The sequence below is a fragment of the Vulpes vulpes genome, chromosome 7 (genome assembly GCF_048418805.1).
Source record: "Vulpes vulpes isolate BD-2025 chromosome 7, VulVul3, whole genome shotgun sequence".
NCBI classification, from domain to species: Eukaryota; Metazoa; Chordata; class Mammalia; order Carnivora; family Canidae; genus Vulpes; species Vulpes vulpes.
The window spans coordinates 101,877,510-101,898,723 of NC_132786.1; the positions used below are offsets into that span (position 1 = coordinate 101,877,510).

Consider the following 21,214-nt stretch of genomic DNA (forward strand, 5'->3'; position numbering starts at 1 on the left):
GTGCACACACACACACACACACACACACACACTGGAATATTACTCAACCATCAAAAAGAATGAAATCTTCCCATATGCAACAACATAGATGAAACTAAGGGTATTCTGCTCAGCAAAATAAGTCAGACAAAGACAAATACCCTATGATTTCACTCATTTGTGGTACTTAAGAAACAAAACAGATGAACATAGGGGAAGGGAAGGAAAAATAAGACAAAAACAGGGAGGCAAACAATAAGAGATTCTTAACTATAGGAAACAGGGTTGCTGGAAAGGAGATGGGTAGGGGGATGGGGTAAGTGGGTGATGGGCATTAAGGAGGACTGGACACTAGGAATCAGAATAAAGGTGTTTCTGCTCTGAAAAGTAGGAGATGAGATCATTCACTAAAATGAAGGAGGAAGATGAAGCTAGAGGTTGAGGAAAGTAATTTTTGTGAAGAGTAGAATTGGTATGATGGCTGGCAGTATTTTTGAAGGTTTTTTGAATTTAGTTATCATGGATTTCTAACGAATATTTATCCTTAACCAGGCCTTTACAACCCTGTCTGATGTGATCCCACCCTATTTCTGTCAGATCTCATACCAGTTTTCTCAGCCATTTCACTCCAGGCACCTGTCTTCCTTCAGAGCCTGCAATATTGTACCAATGCCTGTAATTCTTTTTCCCTCCTACTCATGCTTCAGTTTTGACTTTAATGCCACTTCCTCCTGGAATGCCCTATGTTATGTCAAGGGCCTCTATTATATAGATTCTATTCCTTTTGTTCATGCACTGATCATCTCTATAAAGGCAAGAAACACTTCTTATTGTAATGTATGTCTTTGCTACTAGGCTCTACGATTCATGAGGACAGGGACACTGTCTCATTTGGTGCTGTATTGCCAACATCTACCATATAGGTGCTCAAATATTTGTTAAGTAAATAATTGATGTCATGGTTGATAACACCCCAGAGGTTAAGGGCAGAGTAAGGAGAAAAGTGGACAGAGGATGAAACTGGGGGAACACCAATGTTTTAAAGGATAGAAAGAAAAGTACATTGGAGATTAAGGTATGGAAGCAAGAAAGCAGGGGATAATATCACTAAAACCAAGATACAGGTGATGAAGGAGAGACAGGAGTATCAAATGTAGTAGGGAGGCCAAAAAAGATAAAGTGTCCCCTGGGTTTGAAAAGTGATGGTAAAGTTTTAATGGAGTGGTGGGGGAGGGGGCAGATTTTAGAGGACAAAGGATGGATAGAATGGTGAGTACATGGAGAGGGACCTGCCTCCTGTGTATGGCCCAGGCTTTTCAGGATGGGATTAATGTTCTTTAAACTCCAGTAGTATATACCCAAAGAATATAAAATACTACTTCAAAGGGATATATGCACCCCAACCTTTACAGCATCATTATCTATATAGTAGCCAAACTATGGAAACTGCCCAAATGCCCCTCGACTGATGAGTGGATAAAGATGTGTACACACACACACACAACTCACACGCACACATACACCCAAATATTACCCAGCCATAAAAAAGATTGAAATCTTGCCATGTGCAACATGGAGAGAGCTAGAGAGTATTAAGTTAAGCAAAATAAGCCAGAGAAAGACAAATACTATATGATTTTAGTCATTTATGGAATTTTAAAAAATTATTTATTTGGGGGGGAGGGGAGAGGGAAAAGCAGACTCCCTGCTGAGCAGGAAGCCTGCTGCTGCCGCCTGGGATCAGGACCTGAGCTGAAGGCAGATATTTGAGCCACCTAGGTACCATTCATGGAATTTAAGAAACAAATGAGCAGAGGGGAGGGTTCACACACTGGGCTGAAGGCAGGCACATTTTTTTTAAATGAGCAGATGGGAGGGGCAAACCAAGAAACAGACTCTTAAGTATAAAGGACAAACTGATGGTTTCCAGAAGGGAGGTGGGTGGGGGATGGGTTAAATGGGTGATGGGGATTAAAAGAGTGATCTTTTTTTTTTTTTTTTTTAAGATTTTATTTATTCATAGAGACACACAGAGAGAGAGAGGCAGAGATACAGGCAGAGGGAGACGCAGGCTCCACGCAGAGAGCCTGACGTGGGACTTGATCCAGGGTCTCCAGGATCCCGCCCTGGGCTGCAGGTGGCGCTAAACCGCTGCACCACCGGGGCTGCCCTAAAGGAGTGATCTTACTGTGATGAGCACCAGGTGATGTATGGAAGTGATGAATCGCTATATTGTATACTTGAAACTAATATTACACAGTATGTTAACTGGAATTTAAATAAAAACTAAAAAATATATATATCTCCAAATTAAAAAAATTAAAAAATAAACTGCAGTAGTATAAAGTGCATACTGACAGCATGACACCACATGTGTATTGAATGAACGAATACAGAAGCATATCGTAAGGGAGACATGATTATATTAAAATTCCCTTCTGCAGAGAAGACAATCAAGATTTGGGAGATGCAAGAACTATTCTAATCCTAAGGGCTTCTACCCTTTCTGTAGGAGCTGCCTTAATTGTACTTCAGCTCTGACTACTGCTAATCTGTTTCTCTTTCAGAGTTTCAAATCCTGGATAGAGAGGCTGTGATAGACCTAATTTGGGTTGAGTGTTAGCCCTTTGAATCAATTTTCTATGGTAAGGAGAACAAGGTCATGGAGCACAAACATCTTGAAAGGCTTTTTATATACTGATACTCCCTTCACTCCTTTCCTGTGAAGGGAGAATACAAGTCAGGTAACTACTCCAATTGACATCTGCTACAAAGATAGGTGTCCTTGAAATAGTTGGCATATTAATACATTTTAGTAGGTAATAATATACAGCGTATAATTAGTTACAATCTGTTAAATGCCAAAAATGTGGTTGATTAATATTTAAGAGAGACATTCTTAAGAATATGCAATCTGGGGGCAGCCCGGGTGGCTCAGCAGTTTAGCGCCACCTTCCACCCAGGGCCTGATCCTGGAGACCCAGGAGCTTCTCCCTCTGCCTATGTCTCTGCCTCTCTTGCTCTCTCTGTGTCTCTCATGAATAAATAAATAAAATCTTAAAAAAAATATATGCAATCTGTGTTAAATATCATAAATTCTGTACTTAATTTCTGGTTAGCCTACTGGAAAAATGGTGTGTCAGGATTAAATGAGTTCTGTTTTAGACCTTCTCTTTGAATTGCACTCAAATTGAATCACAACATTATACTGTAAGCTTTTATCATGAAAAATTATTCTAAAGTGGCTTTGTATCATCTATAAAACTTCTTTTAGTAGTGTTGTCTTTAGTCACTCATTGTTTTTGGAAACAGTATACTCTAGTGGAGCTGACATGGATTTTGTAATGAAACAGATCTAGGTTTGAATCTTAGCTCTGTCGTCTTACTAATTGTGTGACATTGGGCAAGTCCATAACTTCTTTAGCTTTTTATGCTTGCATCCACATGACAATGATCATAATACTATACTGACCTATCTTACTAATGTTGGGGATAGTGAGACAGAGAATGTGAAAACTCTTGATAAATTACTCAGCATTGTCAAATATTGTTGGTATTGTTATTATCACAGTGAATCTACTGGAATTCTTGGTTACCAGCAATGGAAATACCTTCTCTCTTAAGTCAAAATTTATTTATAAGAATATCAGGAGCGGGCAGCCCAGGTGGCTCAGCGGTTTAGCGCTGCCTTCAGTCCAAGGTGTGATCCTGGAGACCTGGGATTGAGTCCCATGTCAGGCTCCCTGCACGGAGCCTGCTTCTCCCCCTGCCTGTGTCTCTGCCTCTCTCTCTCTCTGTTTCTCATGAATAAATAAATAAGAACCAAAAAAAAAAACCAAAACAAATATATATATATATATATATATACATATGTGTGTGTGTGTGTGTGTATATATATATATATATATATATATATATATATATATCAGGAGCTTACCGTATTGACCATAGGCTGGAAGATGAGCAAGCAGGACAAACAAGCAGAAACCAGACATTCTCTGTTAGCTAGGCTTCAGAAACTGTGGAGTCCATTACATTGCAGGAGCAGTCTTGACTACTTGCTGTTGTTGCTGCTGCCGCCACTGCCATAAAGATCTCCTCCATCTTCTGTTATTTGCTTAAAATTCAAAATCCTGAAAGTAGATGTATAATTGGCTGGCCTTAGGTGGTTTGCCAAAGTTTGGCTCTGCCAAGCGAACAGAAGAAATAACTGACTTTTAGCTTCCATAATGAGAGGGAGACCCTGAGAATTGCCCTCTCACCAACATAGTTCATAATGAGGAATTTTTTCAGAAATGGGAGTTTGGGGTTCTAATAGGCAGGAAATTGGATGCTAGATTGCAGAATCCATAGAAAAAAAAAAGTCATCGTTTTTTCACTTACCATATCTAACTTCAAGTTCAAGATTACTTGGTGTGATACCATTCCTTCTATAGTCATTTCAAGATTCTTTTTTTTTTATTTTTTTAAAGATTATATTTATTTATTATGAGACACACAGGGGTGGGGGTGGGGACGGGGACAGAGACATAGGCAGAGGGAGAAGTAGGCTCCATGCAGGGAGCCTGATGTGGGACTCGATCCCCAGACCAGGTTCACACTCTGGGCTGAAGGCAGGCACTTAACCACTGAGCCACCCAGGCATCCCTTATTTCAAGATTCTAAGGCCTAAGTCTTAATAGATTCTTTTTTTTTTTTTTTTAATTTTTATTTATTTATGATAGTCACAGAGAGAGAGAGAGAGGCAGAGACACAGGCGGAGGGAGAAGCAGGCTCCATGCACCGGGAGCCTGATGTGGGATTCGATCCCGGGTCTCCAGGATCGCGCCCTGGGCCGAAGGCACGCGCCAAACCGCTGCGCCACCCAGGGATCCCAATAGATTCTTTATATGGAGAAAATTTCTTTGTGGAGGGAAAATTCTTTATATGGAGAAAATTCTTTGTGGAGGGAAAAGTTTCATAGTTAAAAATTATATATAAGTTATATAAAACATAAATATAAGAGCAAGGATGAAAATAAAAATAGCCACTTTCACTGTTATTTATTTGTTAATATTTTTATTCATTGTATTCATGATTTCTTCCTTCACTGTTCCTATTCTTTGTCTTTAGACAGCCTCAAGGTTCTTTATCTGGTGGGGTGACCTTTATTCCTAGGTATCTTGAACCTTTGGTCTTGTCGTAGAGGGTCACTTTAGTCTTTCATTAACATTTATTACTAGATTTAGCAGTACCAGCAATGGGCTTGGAATTTGATTTTATGTTATTTATAAGCTGATTAGTTAGCCTGTTACTGTTTAATGGTTGCTGGCGGGAGACATGAGACTCCTAGGTTAGAGACAGCAGACTTGATCACTCAAAGCACACCATCATGAGGATCCACATGTATGTGTCAATTCCCCTTATTCCCTGAGTACTATGAGGATGACCCATTGGGGCCCAGATGGATGTCATACACAAAATGGGTTTGTTCTGTAGCTACGGAATGAACACAAGCTTAAGGAATCTGCCATTTTATAGCAAACAATAAGCAAACCTGGCCCTTAACTCTTGTGGGAAGACAGTATCTCATTCCTAGGAGTTGCTTGCTGGCAACATAACCTTCAGAAGTGGTGGCCCAGGTAAAAAGTGTCAGGGCCTTGCCTTCTTGGCATGTCCAGGAAGATATGTAGGAATTCAAGAGACCCATGGAGAACTTTTCTCTCCCAACAACCAGAAGGTACCCAAGGTCATCTTGTGAGCTCCAGCTATCTTCTGTCCCATAGAGAACAGCAACCTTTTTTTTTCCCTTCCTGACCAGGTTCAGGCACCTAGCCAAATGTAGTAACTTTTGTTTTTACCCAGTGGCAAGAAGAAGCCAAAACGCCCAGGTTGTAGTCTTAACTTCTAATTCTATAGACACATTATTCTGTTGCTTGATTGAAGCATTCTTCTTTTGGGTCCTCATATCTTTAAACGAGCAGAATCCACCTCCAGAAAGACTAATTACTGAGATCAGAAGCAAAATATTTGTGAGTGAATCTAAGCAAAATAGTGAGGGGGCTTCTTCCATCCCTTGGTTGCCAGGCTGAGCCTAACTATATAGAAACCATTCTGTCTTTGTAAATTATGTGAAATCATATCATTTGAAGATGGATTCTACCGCTTAAAAAGTCTGAAAACCACTGTTATAAGGCTTTTCCCTGAAAGGAGAAAAAAATATATATAAATATATATGTATATATACACATATGTCTATATGTGGTGTGGGGAACAGCGGGCAAAGGGGCCGGGGCTGGGAAAACATTTTTTACCTTCACCTCACCCAAAGGAAAGAAAATGGGGTATAACGAGCTCATCCCTCTCTCTCCTACAAATTTTGCCCAGTGAGAGAGAAGTAATCTAATTAAGCTCGAAGTTAAGACATTGCTGTTCTATTAATGGTAGGATTACTATTTTGAAATTCACATACTTTTGCTTAAGGTCTCCGCCTACTAAAGAGGATATGTAAAGTATGTCGTATGATGGACTCTATAAGCTGGATTTGGGCCCAGCTATCTTTTTTTCTCCACTATTGAACATATGAATATGCAAATTCCAAAATTTAGATTATTGGGATATATGAGTGTGAGTAGATGAGGGTTACCCAGTACTTACCCATTTATCAATAGTATTTTTTTAATGTTTTATAATTTTAAAGATTTTATTTACTTGAGAGAGCAGGCACACATGCACTAGCCAGGGTGGAGGTGGGCAGTGAGAAAAGCAGACTTCCCACTGAGTAGGGAGCCAGACATGGAGCTCCATCCCAGGACACCAGGATCATGACCTGAGCGGAAGGTAGATGCTTAACTACCTGAGCCACCCAGGCACCCCAATAATGTGTTTTATTATGTCTCACTTGGCTATTAATCTTTGTATAAACTCCCTGATGAGAATCTCAAATGGCTGGATGGTAGAATTCAGGCATCAAAGCCCCATCTCAACTCCCAGCAGAAGGTAACTGTACCAATTAGCTGTAAATTCATACTTCCAAGATTTTGTTTTTTAAGATTTTTCTGTTTTTTTTTTTTTTTCCCTGCACAGGTAGCATTTTGTTTTATCTTAAAGGCATCCTTTTTTTTTTTTTTTTTAAGATTTTTATTTATTCATTCACGAGAGACACAGAGAGAAAAAGGCAGAGACACAGGCAGAGGGAGAAGCAGGCTCCATGCAGAGAGCCCAACGCGGGAGCCGATCCTGGGTGTCTGGGATCACGCCCCAAGCCAAAGGCACTCAACCACTGAGCCATCCAGGCATCCCATGGGGATCCTTTATCAATAACTGTTCTTTTGTGTATCCTCTGTAGACCAGTTTAGAAAGGTTATTTAAGGGGCAACTGGGTGGCTCAGTTGGTTCAGTTCTGGTCATGATTCTAGGTTCCTGTGAGTCCCATATTAGGGTCCCTGCTCAGCAGGGAGTTTGCTTCTCCCTCTCTTTCTGCCCCTCCACTCACTTGCCCTCAAATAAATAAAATTTTTTAAGTTTAATTTTTTTTACTCCAGAAATATTTTAAATGGGTAGATGATCTATTAACTCCTGATTGGAAATTTACTTCTATTTCCCATCTCAAATTTTTTCAGCCAAGATTTCATTCATAGCTCTCCAGATTATCTGCAGTGAACAACCAAATGACAGCTTAGACTCTTAATTCTATACTAGCAACATGAAATCCCCCCAAATTTGACTCTTATGAACCCACTCATTATTAAATTCCCACACCTGTGATTTCCCTCTGAGTTAAAATTAAAGGTCTTTCCAAATATGTGCTCTCCTTGGTTTCTTCACTGCTCAATCTCAGCCAGAAGGCGTTCTCTTAAGTGTTGGATAAATTTGGGGAAGCTTTCTTCCATTGGAATATATTTAGTTTAGTGCTTCCAAAGATGAATTTCTCTAATTTCAAAGTAGTTGGTGCCACGTGTTTTCAGAATGTTGTAGGATTCCTAGGACTCTTTAAGATTAGCACAGCAGCATCCCCACAAATCTGAAAAGATACAAGCAAATCTCCCATCTCTATAATAAATAGTGCAGATGTTGACACCTTACTATAAAGTCCTAACCCACATTATTGTTCTCTGACAAAAACAACAGAAACTCTGGTTTCTAGGGAACAGAGAATCTTCAAAGAAAACATAAAGATATCTTGGCTTTTTGCTTGCACAGATTGCTGCCAGACTGTTGGCTGTCTGTAATTTGCAGACTCTAAACTCAGATGAGAGAAATCACTTATCAAGAGGCTAATAGAGACAGTTGACCATATAGGGAAGGAATTTCATCTGCTTCACTGGCATAGTCCTTGTTCTTGGAGAAATTTGCCAGGGGGATTTACTCAGCTGCCAGGTCTTCTAGAGTTTCCCTGTTGTCTGTCCTGTGCATTTAAAGCTCAGTATTTATTTCTTTTTTGAACCTTAGGTAGCCCAGTGCTGAAGTAGTTGAGTTCTGTCTAGTGACAAAGTATTTTCTTTTGCGAGAATGATCCACGTTTGTAGCAGGCAGTCGTGCAGAGCAGTTTGTGGCCTTGCATTCTCTACAGTTCTGATCCACCTTGTTATTCTGCACCCTTGTGTCCCCATTATGATCCTGTCCTGTAGTGAAATTCCTTGTATCTACTAATCCTATCTCTTGGGGAGGGTCTTTTTTCCTTTCCATTTATTTCAGCTGGAGAATGACCTTTGACTGTTCTAAAGTTTATGGTCCCTTTAGGGACTAACATGGCCTTTACAGTGTACTCCTCAAAACCTTGTCCTTTCTCATTATTTGAGTTTTCCAGGCCTTGGAAATTCAGTGGTAGCAGACATATTCCTTTTTGCTACCTATGTGTGTCAAAATGGGCTGTGTCTCTGTTTGTTCCTTTCAGGGATCCTCAGCTTAGTTGTTAACCTGTTCAAGTTGAACCCTTTCCTTTCTACATAGTATAGAGCTAACATTTTTTTTTTTTAAGATTAATTTATTTATTCATGAGAGACTGAGAGAGGCGGAGACACAGGGAGAAATTCCTTGTATCTACTAATCCTATCTCTTGGGGAGGGTCTTTTTTTCCTTTCCATTTATTTCAGCTGGAGAATGACCTTTGACTGTTCTAAAGTTTAAGGTCCCTTTAGGGACTAACATGGCCTTTACAGTGTACTCCTCAAAACCTTGTCCTTTCTCATTATTTGAGTTTTCCAGGCCTTGGAAATTCAGTGGTAGCAGACATATTCCTTTTTGCTACCTATGTGTGTCAAAATGGGCTGTGTCTCTGTTTGTTCCTTTCAGGGATCCTCAGCTTAGTTGTTAACCTGTTCAAGTTGAACCCTTTCCTTTCTACATAGTATAGAGCTAACATTTTTTTTTTAAAGATTAATTTATTTATTCATGAGAGACTGAGAGAGGCGGAGACACAGAGAGAAGCAGGCTCACCACAGGAGCCGGATACGGGACTGGATCCCAGATTCCAAGGTCATGCCCTGAGCCGAAGGTAGACACTCAACTGCTGAGCCACCCAGGCATCCCAAGAGCTAACATTGTTTAGACCGGAATACCTTCCTTACTTTTTTTTTCCTTTTGATTTGAAGCCCAAATGTTTTTCTTCTTCCTCTTAGTGCCTTTCTTACAGACACGGTCATAGTGGAAATCAAGAGGTCCATATGTTCAGGATTGATTGAGCTGCTGCCAGTCTTCACAACCCACAGTAAAGTAATTCCAATTATGGACAAGTTCAGCATCTAACTTAGGCTTGAATTATATCTGCATTACTTGGCTTCCCTTTAGTATGACCTAGTACTCTTCCTTACAGTCTTATTTCCACAGACTTCCCTGATATGTTCCACTATATATGTAGCTTTCCTGTCTTTCTACCCATATCACCTTGCAAATTACATAATGGATGAGCTACTTTATAGTTGATCTTCCTTTTCAGAAACTTTACAAAGCTATTTGAATTTAATGTAATCACCTGTTACAACTGTCCCAATTTTTAAGGGCAGTCCTCTGATTATGTGTTTGATATCTTACCTTTGGCTTTAAGAGAGCTCTTAACAAAAATTTCTTCAATCCAGGCTTTTTCTGAGAGAACTGTTTTAGTCTACTGCTGAACTTTACTTTTCTCCCTCCATGTGTCTTTTTGGCTTATATGTCACCTTACTTGAATAAATAACAGTAAAAGTAACTTTTTTTTTTCTTAGTCCCGTCTTTTAAAGAGCATTTATACTGAACTGTATCTTCTTTTCTTTTTAAAGCTGTTTGACCTAACTTGTCATGTTTCCCTTAAAGAAAAAAATTCCCCTTTTCCTCTATTAATCTTATGTCTAACTTTGTTTTTCTTTCACTTTCTCACTTGCCTTATTGTGATTATATATGTGTATATCCACTGCTGTTTTTCTGAGCAAATAAGATTGCTAAGGGCTTTTTAATTTTTTTTCTTAGCTTTTGAGTTTATTATGGCTTTGTTGAGGCTTTCCTAGTATCTCAATCCAAGAAGATGATTTACCCCCATATAATAAGGGCTGCATTTCCCTTTATTTTTTCAGTGATTTAAATCCACCACCCAACTATAGTTGAATCTACAGTCTACTCAGGGATTTATACCCAGGGCCAGCTTGAAATCACGCTGGGCAGGACTGATTGCAGAACCTTGTTGACAAGCTACTTAAATCCAAAGGTTAGTCATTCCTCAGTCCTCTTCTTGGGATATGATGAAGAATAGAATTTGGGAATAGAATTAGATGATTGCATGCCTCTTAGTAACGCCAACACATATTATAAAAAGTTAGAACCTCTTACAATGCTTTAGGGCTTAAGTGGAGTCTACTGCCTTTTGCAGTTTTACCTGGCAAACATGTAAAGACAGCAGAAGGTCATTCTACCAACACTTGCCTCAAATGCTTGCCTGTTTTGAAATGAAATCTTTCCTAACCAAAGAACTGTTCCTGAAGAAATCCCTAATATTTGCAGGCACTAAAGTATCACCAAAGTTTCTTTACTGCGTTGAATATGGGTTTCAGCAGCTCTCTTCCACTGTTGGTTCCAAACCTTTGAGATGAGTTATGTCTACTTTGGGGCAGACTTATAAAAGAACATCTGCCAGAAGGCCTGGCAGTGTGTGGTCAGTGACCTCTCCTTTACTCTCGTTCATCATATAGACCGTCTTCCACAAGTGACAGTGGAGAAAAGGACTGAACTTTCCTTTCCAGTACTTAACTTGCCCAGAGGAAGAGCGACTACATTATGAAAGAGAAATCTAATGTTTCCCCTAGTGGGTAACAGTTATACTAATGCCATTTTTCAATTATCCATTCTCACATCACATTTTTTAAATTAATAGACTTTGCTTTTTAGAGTAGTTTTATGTTTACCAAAAAATTGAGCAGAAAGTACTGAGTCCCCATTTTCCCTCTCCCCCTCCCAGTTTTCCCTATGTTAACTACTTGCTAACATAGCCATGATACATTTGTTAAAATTTTTGAGCCAGTATTGTTACATTATTATGAACTGTGGTCCACATTATGGTTTATTCTTTGTATTGTACATTCTGTGGATGTTGACAAATGTATAGTGACATGTATCCACTGTTACAGTATCATAGGAAATAGTTTCACTGACCTGAACATTGCATGGGCTCCACCCTCTTGACACATTTTTGAAATAGTATCTTTATCATCTATCAAATTCCTACTTAAGGTAGCTCCCTCACATTTCTTAGGTTTATTTCTCAATATTTAATTATTTTGTTGCTGCTATGCTGGGTTGTTGTTTATCCCCCATTCATGTTTCTTTATGGCTTACTGCTCACATATAGGTTAGCTGATTGCTTTTTCATATTTATCTTATTTATGCCTAGCCATCTTACTTTTTATTTAATTCTACGAATGTTAAGTTTATCTTTACTTTCTTACCAATTTTGTTACCTAAAAACCCAGTTTCAGCTGCTCATTGCTCAAAAAGCTGATACTGAAGAGACAAATTTTGATTGGAAAGGATTATGAGCTTTATTCAGGAGGCTGGCCACCTGGGGAGAAGGCAGACTTTTGTCTAAAAACCAACACTGAGGTTTTTGCCTGGCCCAAAGATTTTTAAAGGAATTTTAGGGCAGTTAATCAGTAAAAGGGAAGCACAGTGATCTATAACACTTCTTGGTTGCGTTTAGACTCAGTGGTACCAGCTACAGACATTATGGCAGTGTTTGAGATTGTGTATTGGTGCCCCAGAGTGAGGGGTAGTGGGGATTGTACAAGAGGGTTTGGTTCCCATACAAAGAAAGGTTCAGTTAATCACAAGGGCTAAAGGTGCTTGCTAACTCTTAAAGACTGGTAAATTGGCTAGAGTGGCTGAGGCAGAGGCTTCAGTTTGGCTAAAATTTCTAGAATAATAATTGAATAATAGTAATGATAGCATATGTTTCTCTGTTTCAGACTTAAATGAAAATGCTTCTTCTGTGTCACCATTAAATGTGATGTTTGCTCTTGAGTCAAATCACCTTCAGCATACATATACATCGTTTTCTTTGTTAGAGTATAAAAGGAAGTAAATTTTTCATTTTGCCATCTATTGAAGTTTTTCTACATAAAGTTTTAACCTGTCAGTATGCTGACTTACATTAAAGGATTATTCTTGAACCTTCCTTGCATTCCTAGAATATTTGACTAATAACCCTGCTGAATTCACTTTGCAAATATTTGACAGATCTGTAAGTAAGTTCCTAAAACAAGAAAAAAGTACAAAAGTGCAAAGAAAATGTGACCAAAATAGCACCTGGTAGTTAAAGAAAAAAGAAGACAAGGAACCATAATAAATAGTGTAAAAGAAGATGGCCTATGTATGATGAAACACATAAGTCATCAGTAATAAATAGATCCTTCGATCTAAAGCCTACTAAAAGTTATTTTAGATGGTGAGAATTTCAGATTAAGTCACAAATCTGTGCGTAATTTTAAGAGACTAAAATTCAAATGCTAAAAATATTAAAGATGTAACAGAATGGGGGCATATAAACAAATTGCAAGGTTTTCTTTTCCTTTATCCAGTAAACATGTACAAAAGGTAGTTTTGTTTGTTTCTTTTCAATTCACATAGGACTTGTTACCTCTCATATTCTCCAGTGTAACCCAGATCTCTGTCTCTTCCCATTTTCTGTCTACAGGATACACTCTTCCTGAGAAGAGTCTCTTCTCTTTAAATCAATCCCATCTCTTGTTGAAACCTGTTAATCTAGTGTAGCACAGTCAGATGTACCGTTTGGATACAAAAAGTACCTCCTGTTCCTTCCACAATGTTAATATCTAGCTGGAGACTATTCTTAAAGAACTAAATTGCTGTGCAGAGATCTCTCTGATTTCTTTCTTTAACTTACTGAAATGCCTATGTATTCATGCAACTAAAATTCCCTATTGCTGAATATATATTTTGGCAAGGTTTTTTGCTACATTTCAGAATAGTTATACATCTTTCGGAACTTCTGTCAGCAGCCATAGACTCCTCCCTTATCTAATTTGCTTATTTGCTTGTTCTGTCGGAATTCTTTTTCTCACTCCTTTCCTTCTTTTCCTTCCACCTTTCTTTTTCTTTCTTTCTTTCCCCTTAGCAACTAGATCCACCAAATAGTTGACTTGGTTTTGCTACCTATTATTTTGGGTGTGGTATGTGGCAAAATCACCTGAGAACTATGCCTACCTACTCTACCTCTCCCGCCAAGTCAAAGGAAATAAAAATTTAAAAATTCAGGACACTACTCAGATAATAATGGCTTAAGCTATAAGTAGTCTGCATGTAATATCTAAGCAGTAGGCCCTAGGCCTTATAGAAAAAATCTTGACGTAGCTGAAAAAGTAAAATTTTGTTCATCTTTTGGCCCATTATAAAATAAAAAATAAAGCCTGTGTTTCCTTTGTTGTTCTGAGCATTACCATCTCATTTGGATTTTTATTCGTGGAGTTATAAAGTAGAATGTAGTGACTTACCTATCTGAAATTATATTAATAGTTTTAGTAAATACTTAACATTTACAAAATGCCATATCTTCTGAGCTACTAAGCCAGTATTTAGATTTGTGATTTTTTTTTTTTTAACTCTGAAAATACTGTCTCACGTTCCCAATGTTATAAGGAGTGCCTAACCTATCGCAAGCTCCAAATTTTCTCTGAGACTGTCCTGTACGTTATACCTGCCTTGTTTCAGCAACCTAGAGTGACAGATACCATTTTGGCCTTGGACAGAAATAACAATTTAAAAGTGGTTGCTATCCAGCTCCTATCAGACATGCATTTGAGAGAAGTTTTACTTAAGGAAAGAGTACTGAATGGTCACTTGGTTTGTCCACTCTGTGCATTCAGAGTTCTTGTTTCACATTAGATCTGTGTAGGCTACTCTCTTGGGAAATACAGTGTGCACTCTGGATCCTATCAAGAATAGATAATTTTTTAAAAATCCAGATTGCTATGTTTGAAAAACCATCAAGGGCATTGCTTTTATGTCATTTAATGTCCCTGTAAAAATCTCACCATGAGAAATACATTAGAATTTGTGTCAGGAAAAAAAAAAATGGTTTCCTTAAGGGATTAGTAGATTACTTCTCAGATTATTTTCCCCTGTTTATACTGCTCAATGCCATTTTGATACAGCAAATCATGATAGCAACTCTGTAAGTCCTTCTTAAATGGGTCTTATGAACCAAGTCTGTGCTGGACAAAGACTGGATTTGAATAGGAAATAGAAATAAAGCATTTCGCAAGTGCTGATTTTGTGTATTTGCTAAGCCACACCCAGTGAACCCGTTTTAATTTCATTTATATCTCTCTTGACTAGAAAACGTTGTGTGATGTAATCCTTATGGTCCAGGAAAGAAAGATACCTGCTCATCGAGTTGTCCTTGCAGCAGCCAGTCATTTTTTTAACTTAATGTTCACAAGTAAGTATCTTAAAGTAAAACATAGTATTTTTCCCATCAGAATGAAGTAGAGTCTAAATGAAAATATCTTCCTCGTTTTTAAAGCTCTTTAGAAATTAAGGCCATAAAACAATGAAGAGATTGAAAAGTGGTTATGATGAGGATTGAGCAAAAGAAAAATATCCTTTCATTAGCCCTGCAGGCCCAGGCCCTTTATGGATGAAGATACAGTTTCTATTTGAATGCCCAGTTTTCTTCTTAACCTCAGATGGAAAGGCAAAGAAGAAAATAAATGTTAGAATAATTTATCAGTAAATTAAATAAAAATGAAATATGAGGTATAGCATACCATACTAAAAAGAACTCTAGATTTAGAGTTTGAGAACTGGGTCCAAGTCCTGGTTCCTCTGCTTAGTACTGTTTTATGAGCTTGATCATATTATGTAATATATCTGCCTCAAATTTTCTCTTTGGTGCTCTGGCTACCTATGAGGTTTTTGGTAAAGAATGAGAGAGCTTTGCTAGCTATAGCTTATTATATTTATATATAACTGTCGTCGTTCTTGTAGATTTTTGCTGGCTATGTCAGATGTAGTTTTTCTCATAGCAATTTAGAAGAGTGCTACTAAATTATTATAGGACTTGGGGAAATACTAAATCTAGTTTTATGCATATGTTTACATGGCCCTTTTTAATTTTTTTTAAAGAAGTACACTAATTCACTAATTTCTAAGCTTATTTTAAGGCACATAAATGTTGAGAATCAATATACATTTATTGTAGGAATGTTGGGCCTTCTGGGTATTTTTTTTTTCTCAGAGAGATCTCTGCCTATTACTCTTTTCTATACTTAACATGGCCTGGAATGATCTAGTCCTCAGTTAAACTGGTGATAGTACTCATGCCATTTATATTTCTTCTCTTCATTTTAGCTAACATGCTTGAATCAAAGTCCTTTGAAGTTGAACTCAAAGATGCTGAACCTGACATTATCGAACAGCTTGTGGAATTTGCTTATACTGCTAGGTAAGTTAAGAAGGATCATTTCTGTTGTAGAGAGGTAAGATTGGGATCTACTGGGCAGAGAGCATTGTGGTGACACATTGATATGCTCCAAATTCTTCAACATGAAAAACTACAAGAACAGGGATGTTTGAGGAACTTAACACCATACTGATGCAAGGACTGAAAAGCTTAATTTTCTGTTTAATTTCAGGGGTTAGTAGGATACGTTTTATAATAGCATTATTAAAATAATAAAAAAGAATTGTAGGAAATTAATATTCACTTTAACTTCTTTGCAGAATTTCTGTGAATAGCAACAACGTTCAGTCTTTGTTAGATGCAGCAAACCAGTACCAGATTGAACCTGTGAAGAAAATGTGTGTTGATTTTTTGAAAGAACAAGTTGATGCTTCAAATTGTCTTGGTAAGAAATCACATTCCTATTTAAAATAAAAACAAAACCAAAAACAAAACCAAATTTTAATGTCTATTTTAATTTTTAAAAGTGTGGTTATTATAAGCATCCTCATTTAATTTCAGAGACACTGTCCACTAGAAAATACACTCAAAATAAATTTTGAGAGATGCTTGGGGGGATACCTATTAACCTGGGCAGCAACAAGCCCATTAAATATTGTGTTAACATTTTCCAAAATATAAAATAGCTTTAATAATGAGTTTTTGTGTATCTAGAATGAAGAGTAAGGATTGCATCTGGTGGTGGTGTGATATATGATATCATTAATATGAATGTTCACCTTTGTTGAAGCACTTAAGATTGCTGCAGTCTGGCTTGGATAAGAACTGAGGTTGTTTATATTGCCTGAGGTCTAATAGCTAGTATGTGGAGGTGCTGAGGTTGGAATTCAGGTAATCTTGTTCTTAACTGCTACATTATGTTGCCTCTCCACATTGTCAGATGTGCTAACTGTTGTATACTAGAAGACTTAAAAATCCTAGAATATAAATTAAGATACTAATTCAGGGACTGCTATAGGGGGTGCCTGGGTGGGTCAGTCAAGCATCTGACTGTTGATTTCAGCTCGGGTCATGATCTTGGGGTCTTCAGATGGAGCCCCATGTTAGGCTGAGCACTCAGCAAGGAGTCTGCTTGTCCCTCTCCCTCTGCTGCCCCCTCCTCATGCATTCCCCTCCCAAATAAATAAATAAATAAATAAATAAATAAATAAATAAATAAATAAATAAAATCTTTAGAAAGACCAGTCTCTAATCTCACCTGTGCAGCAGGAACATTCTGGAATGAGTCCCTCTATTTCTCTGGACCATAGTCTCAGGCTCCATTTATCAATAAGATTTATGTTCCTGAGATTTTACTTATTTCCCCTTATATAAATAAATATTCTCACAAAATTTGTTGTAAAGAGAGAATTCAAAGAAGTTTTTGGAAGATGATGACTTTAAGTATTTTTCCCTAATTCCCTAGCACTCTAAATTTCTAACCAGGTGATTCAACTAGAAAGAAAAACAGCCAGAGTAGGGAGTGGATGTAGTGGTACAAACCATACTGTGGAACCTAGAGCAGGCTTGTGCTAACCATGTCTTAGACTTTGAGCTTCCGAGGAGACCATTTAGGAATTTTACTTCTGGTTGTCTTCTGTCATTGTTTTCAAAGCTGAGAGGAAACAGCTTAACAGCTTAGAAGGGAGCCTGATTCTCTGACTGAGCCTGGGGCAAAGATAGTGGCCCAGCCCGTTGAGCCAACTGCACTCTCAGTACCTAAGGGAACTGATTCAGCCTGCTTTCTATTTAGCCCTGAGCATGGCTCTCCCTGAACTGATCAGAGAACTCTGTTTTTACCACTTGTCAATTCTCTCTTGCTTAGAAGATCCCAACAAGCTGGCTTCCTTGAATGCTAAAGGAGCCCATGGTACTTGATGGAATTGGGCAAAGATCATACTAGATTAAAAGAAACCCAGTAGTTTGAGAGACAGAATATCAAGCTAAACAGCTTGAAATGAATGTCTCCTGTAGACAGATTACTGTAAGAAATGGAGAACTTTTTTTTTTTAAGATCTTATTTATTCATGAGACACACACACACACACACACACACACACATACACACACACACACACAGGCAGAGACACAGGCAGAGGGAGAAGCAGGCTCCATGCAGGGAACCTGACGTGGGACCGGGTCTCTAGGATCACGCCCTGGGCCGAAGGCAGGCACTTAACCACTGAGCCACCCAGGGATTCCCCAGAAATGGAGAACTTAAAATGCATATGAATAGGGTGGAGAGGAGGGTCTGATTTTCCATGAAGTTCAACTGCATTGAAAAGTAGAATGGATACTCCTAAAAATCAAACTTAAGATTAAACAGAGAAAACTGCTTCATAATAACAAAACAAAAATGCAGAGAAGTGGAGATCATTAGTGAAAGCATGAAAGACACGATATGAAGTAGGAAGTCCAGAAGGAACAGATGAAGGAAAAGCAATATCAAAAAAATAATAAAACTTATTTGAGCTTAAAAACTTTACCTTTCACAGTAAATTATGCTAATACAGACCTGATGAAGTAAGATACTCCTCTCCTAGATATATCCTAGTGATATTTTTTTGCCTCCAAAATCGAGAGAACTTCTGTTTGGAGTGATAAAAATACTCTGGCACTAGATAGTGATGGTGGTGGCACAACATGGTGAATGAACTAAATGTCACTAATGGTAAGTTTTATGTTGCAAGTGTTTTACTATAATCTTTTTTTTAATATTTGTTTATTCATGAGAGACACAGAGAAAGAGGCAGAGTTAGAGGGAGAAGCGGGCTTCCAGTGGGAACCCTGATACGGGACTTGATCCTAGGACCTGGGATCACACTCTGAGTCAAAGGCAGACACTCAACCACTGAGCCACCCAAGTGGCCCAGTTTTACCATAATTTTTAAAAAATTAATATAAAAAGAATTTATAAGCTTTTAGAGAGAAAGGGTATGGGGGTATGGTAGGTTAGCCAGAAATTGGCCACCAGTTCTTTCCATCCCTATATGTATAACCATTTATGTATGTGACTTCGTAGCTCCTCCATCAAGAGGTGGAGCCTTTTTTTCCCCTTGTAGTCTATAGGCTGGCCGTGTAGCAAATGTGACATGAGCAAAGGCCTTAAAAATAATTGTGCATAGGGGCTTGCCCTTCTTTGCTGCCATGGGCTCTTCTGCCATCATGAACAGATTAGAGGCCATTTGAGGCACAGAAGAGCTATACTAACTGATATCTGTACCAATCAGCTATTACCAGATAAGTAAATGAGGCCGATCTAGACCATCCAGTTCCCAACTGAGCAACCAGCTAACTACAGATCAACCAGCCCAGATCAAAAGAACTACCCACTTGACTCATAGAATTGCAAGAAATAATACATTTTTGTTACGTTGAGCCACCAAGTTCTGGGGTGGTTTTTCCTATAGCAATAGATAAGTAATGTAAAAGTTTATTTAGAAAAGAAGTAAAATCAGAATGATGTTACTTTTTTATCTGCAATCTGAAGTTATAAGATAATAGCATAAGATGCAAATGGTGGAGGTAGAAAAAAAAGAATTACATTTTAAAACATCATTCATTTGAGACATTGCAAAGACAGCTTATAATCCACCTATAGTCTTCTATGAAAAGTATTAGGGGAAGTACTACAGCAAAGAAAGAGGTAATAAAGATCTCAAGATAGGGATATGCTGGTCAGCTTCCCTAGTTACAAGCAAAATAAACTGACTTACACAGAAAAGGAATTTAGTGAACGCTTTTGAGTTACTTATAGAATTGCCTAGAGGGGCACCCAGCTGGCTTAGTTGGTGGAGCATGTGAATCTTGATCTCGGGGTTATGAATTTGAGCCCCACGTAAGGCATGGAGTTCACTTAAAAAATTAAACATACACAAAAGAATCGCCTAGAAATCTCAAAAATAAAGCTTAGAAAAAGTATAAGGATTTGAACAACACAGACTTGTTTAGGTAGATATCATGGAATTTTTTACCTAGTAATCAAAGAATACAAATAGTTCTTGGATACCCTTGGAGTGTTTACAAATACTTCAGCCACAGAAAATCTGGAGCACCTCAAAGAGAAGAGACACAGGCTACATCTGCTTATTACAGTGCAATAAAGCTGTGAACTAACGTCAAAAGGAAAGCTATTTCCTCCTACTCCATCCAGAACACTCAGATACTTAACTGAAGAATTATTTAGAAAGGTATTTATTTTTATTTTTATTTTTATTTTTATTTTTATTTTTATTTTTTAGGAAGGTATTTTTAAAGAAGTATTAAAACTGAACTTACAGGCTATATAGAAATATATGACAATAAGCACAGAATAAATCAAAACCTTTGGAATGTGACTGAAGTATTTCTTAAAAGGAAAGTTTATAAATGCAATCTGTCAAGAGAAAAAAATAACAGTAAAAGTTTCCTTATCAGGCATAATCAGAACAATAGTTGGCTAATTTAAAATGTCACTAAGCAGTGCACCTGGTCAGTTGTTTGGGCAGCTGACTGTTGATTTCAGCTCAGGTCATGACCTCAGGGTTGTGAGATCGAGCCCCATCTGGGACACCACACTCCATAAAGACTGTATTTGGAATTCTCTCTCCCTCTCCCTCTATCCTTACCCTGTTCGCCATCTCTGAATGAATGAATGAATGAATGAATACCTACCTACCTACCTACCACATACATATCTTTAAAAAAATTAAAATGTTGTTAGGGATGCCTGAGTGGCTTAGTTAAGTGTCCAATTCTTAATCTCAGCTCAGGTCTTGATCTCAGGGTCGTGAGTTCAATCCCCATGGAGCCTCCATACATATAATCCATAAAATGCCATTAAAACGGTGAGTGATTATTCTTTGCTATGAAGGTGTTACTTTAATGTATGTATTAACATTATTATGTTAATACTTACGTATACATATTACATACCGGTCTTCCAAGTCTTTGAAGCCATACCTATTATTTCAGTACTTATCATGTTTGTTTTTCATAAATCACACTAATGATATATATAATTTTTTTTTTAATTTTTAGTTTCCTTGAAAGGAATTGAGAATTTAGTGAGAGAGTCTGAGTATAGAATCCCCCTAGAGGGGTGCCTGGATGGCTGACTTTGGCTTGCGTCATGATCTCACGTTCCCAGGATTGAGTCCCATTTTAGGCTCCATGCTCAACGGGGAGTCTGCTTATCCCTCTCCCTGCTTGCCCCTCAACTCATTCTCTTTCACTCTCTCTCAAAATCTTTAAAAAAAAAAAAAAAAAGAATCCCCCTAGAATTATGCAATATTTTCAGATCTTATTACTTATCTTCATCATGCCGAGCTTTTCTCAAGTCTGAAACCTTAAGAT

General features: G+C 37.9%; 1 protein-coding gene across 7 annotated transcripts in view; it reads left to right on the forward strand.

Moving 5' to 3' along the window:
* KLHL7 (kelch like family member 7) overlaps positions 1-21,214 on the forward strand; it is a 67,814-nt gene that overhangs the window by 7,745 nt on the left and 38,855 nt on the right. For 3 of the 7 annotated variants that reach the window (XM_072764534.1, XM_025993146.2, XM_025993147.2), the window contains exons 2-5: positions 10,506-10,636; positions 14,776-14,878; positions 15,790-15,883; positions 16,162-16,286. In XM_072764534.1, coding sequence (XP_072620635.1) covers positions 14,800-14,878; positions 15,790-15,883; positions 16,162-16,286 — 298 coding nt within the window. In that variant the 5' untranslated portion in view covers positions 10,506-10,636; positions 14,776-14,799. Of the gene's footprint in view, positions 1-1,985; positions 2,183-10,505; positions 10,637-14,775; positions 14,879-15,789; positions 15,884-16,161; positions 16,287-21,214 lie in introns of all 7 variants that reach the window. The other 4 variants (XM_025993149.2, XM_025993145.2, XM_025993150.2 and 1 more) reach the window with 2 other exon arrangements.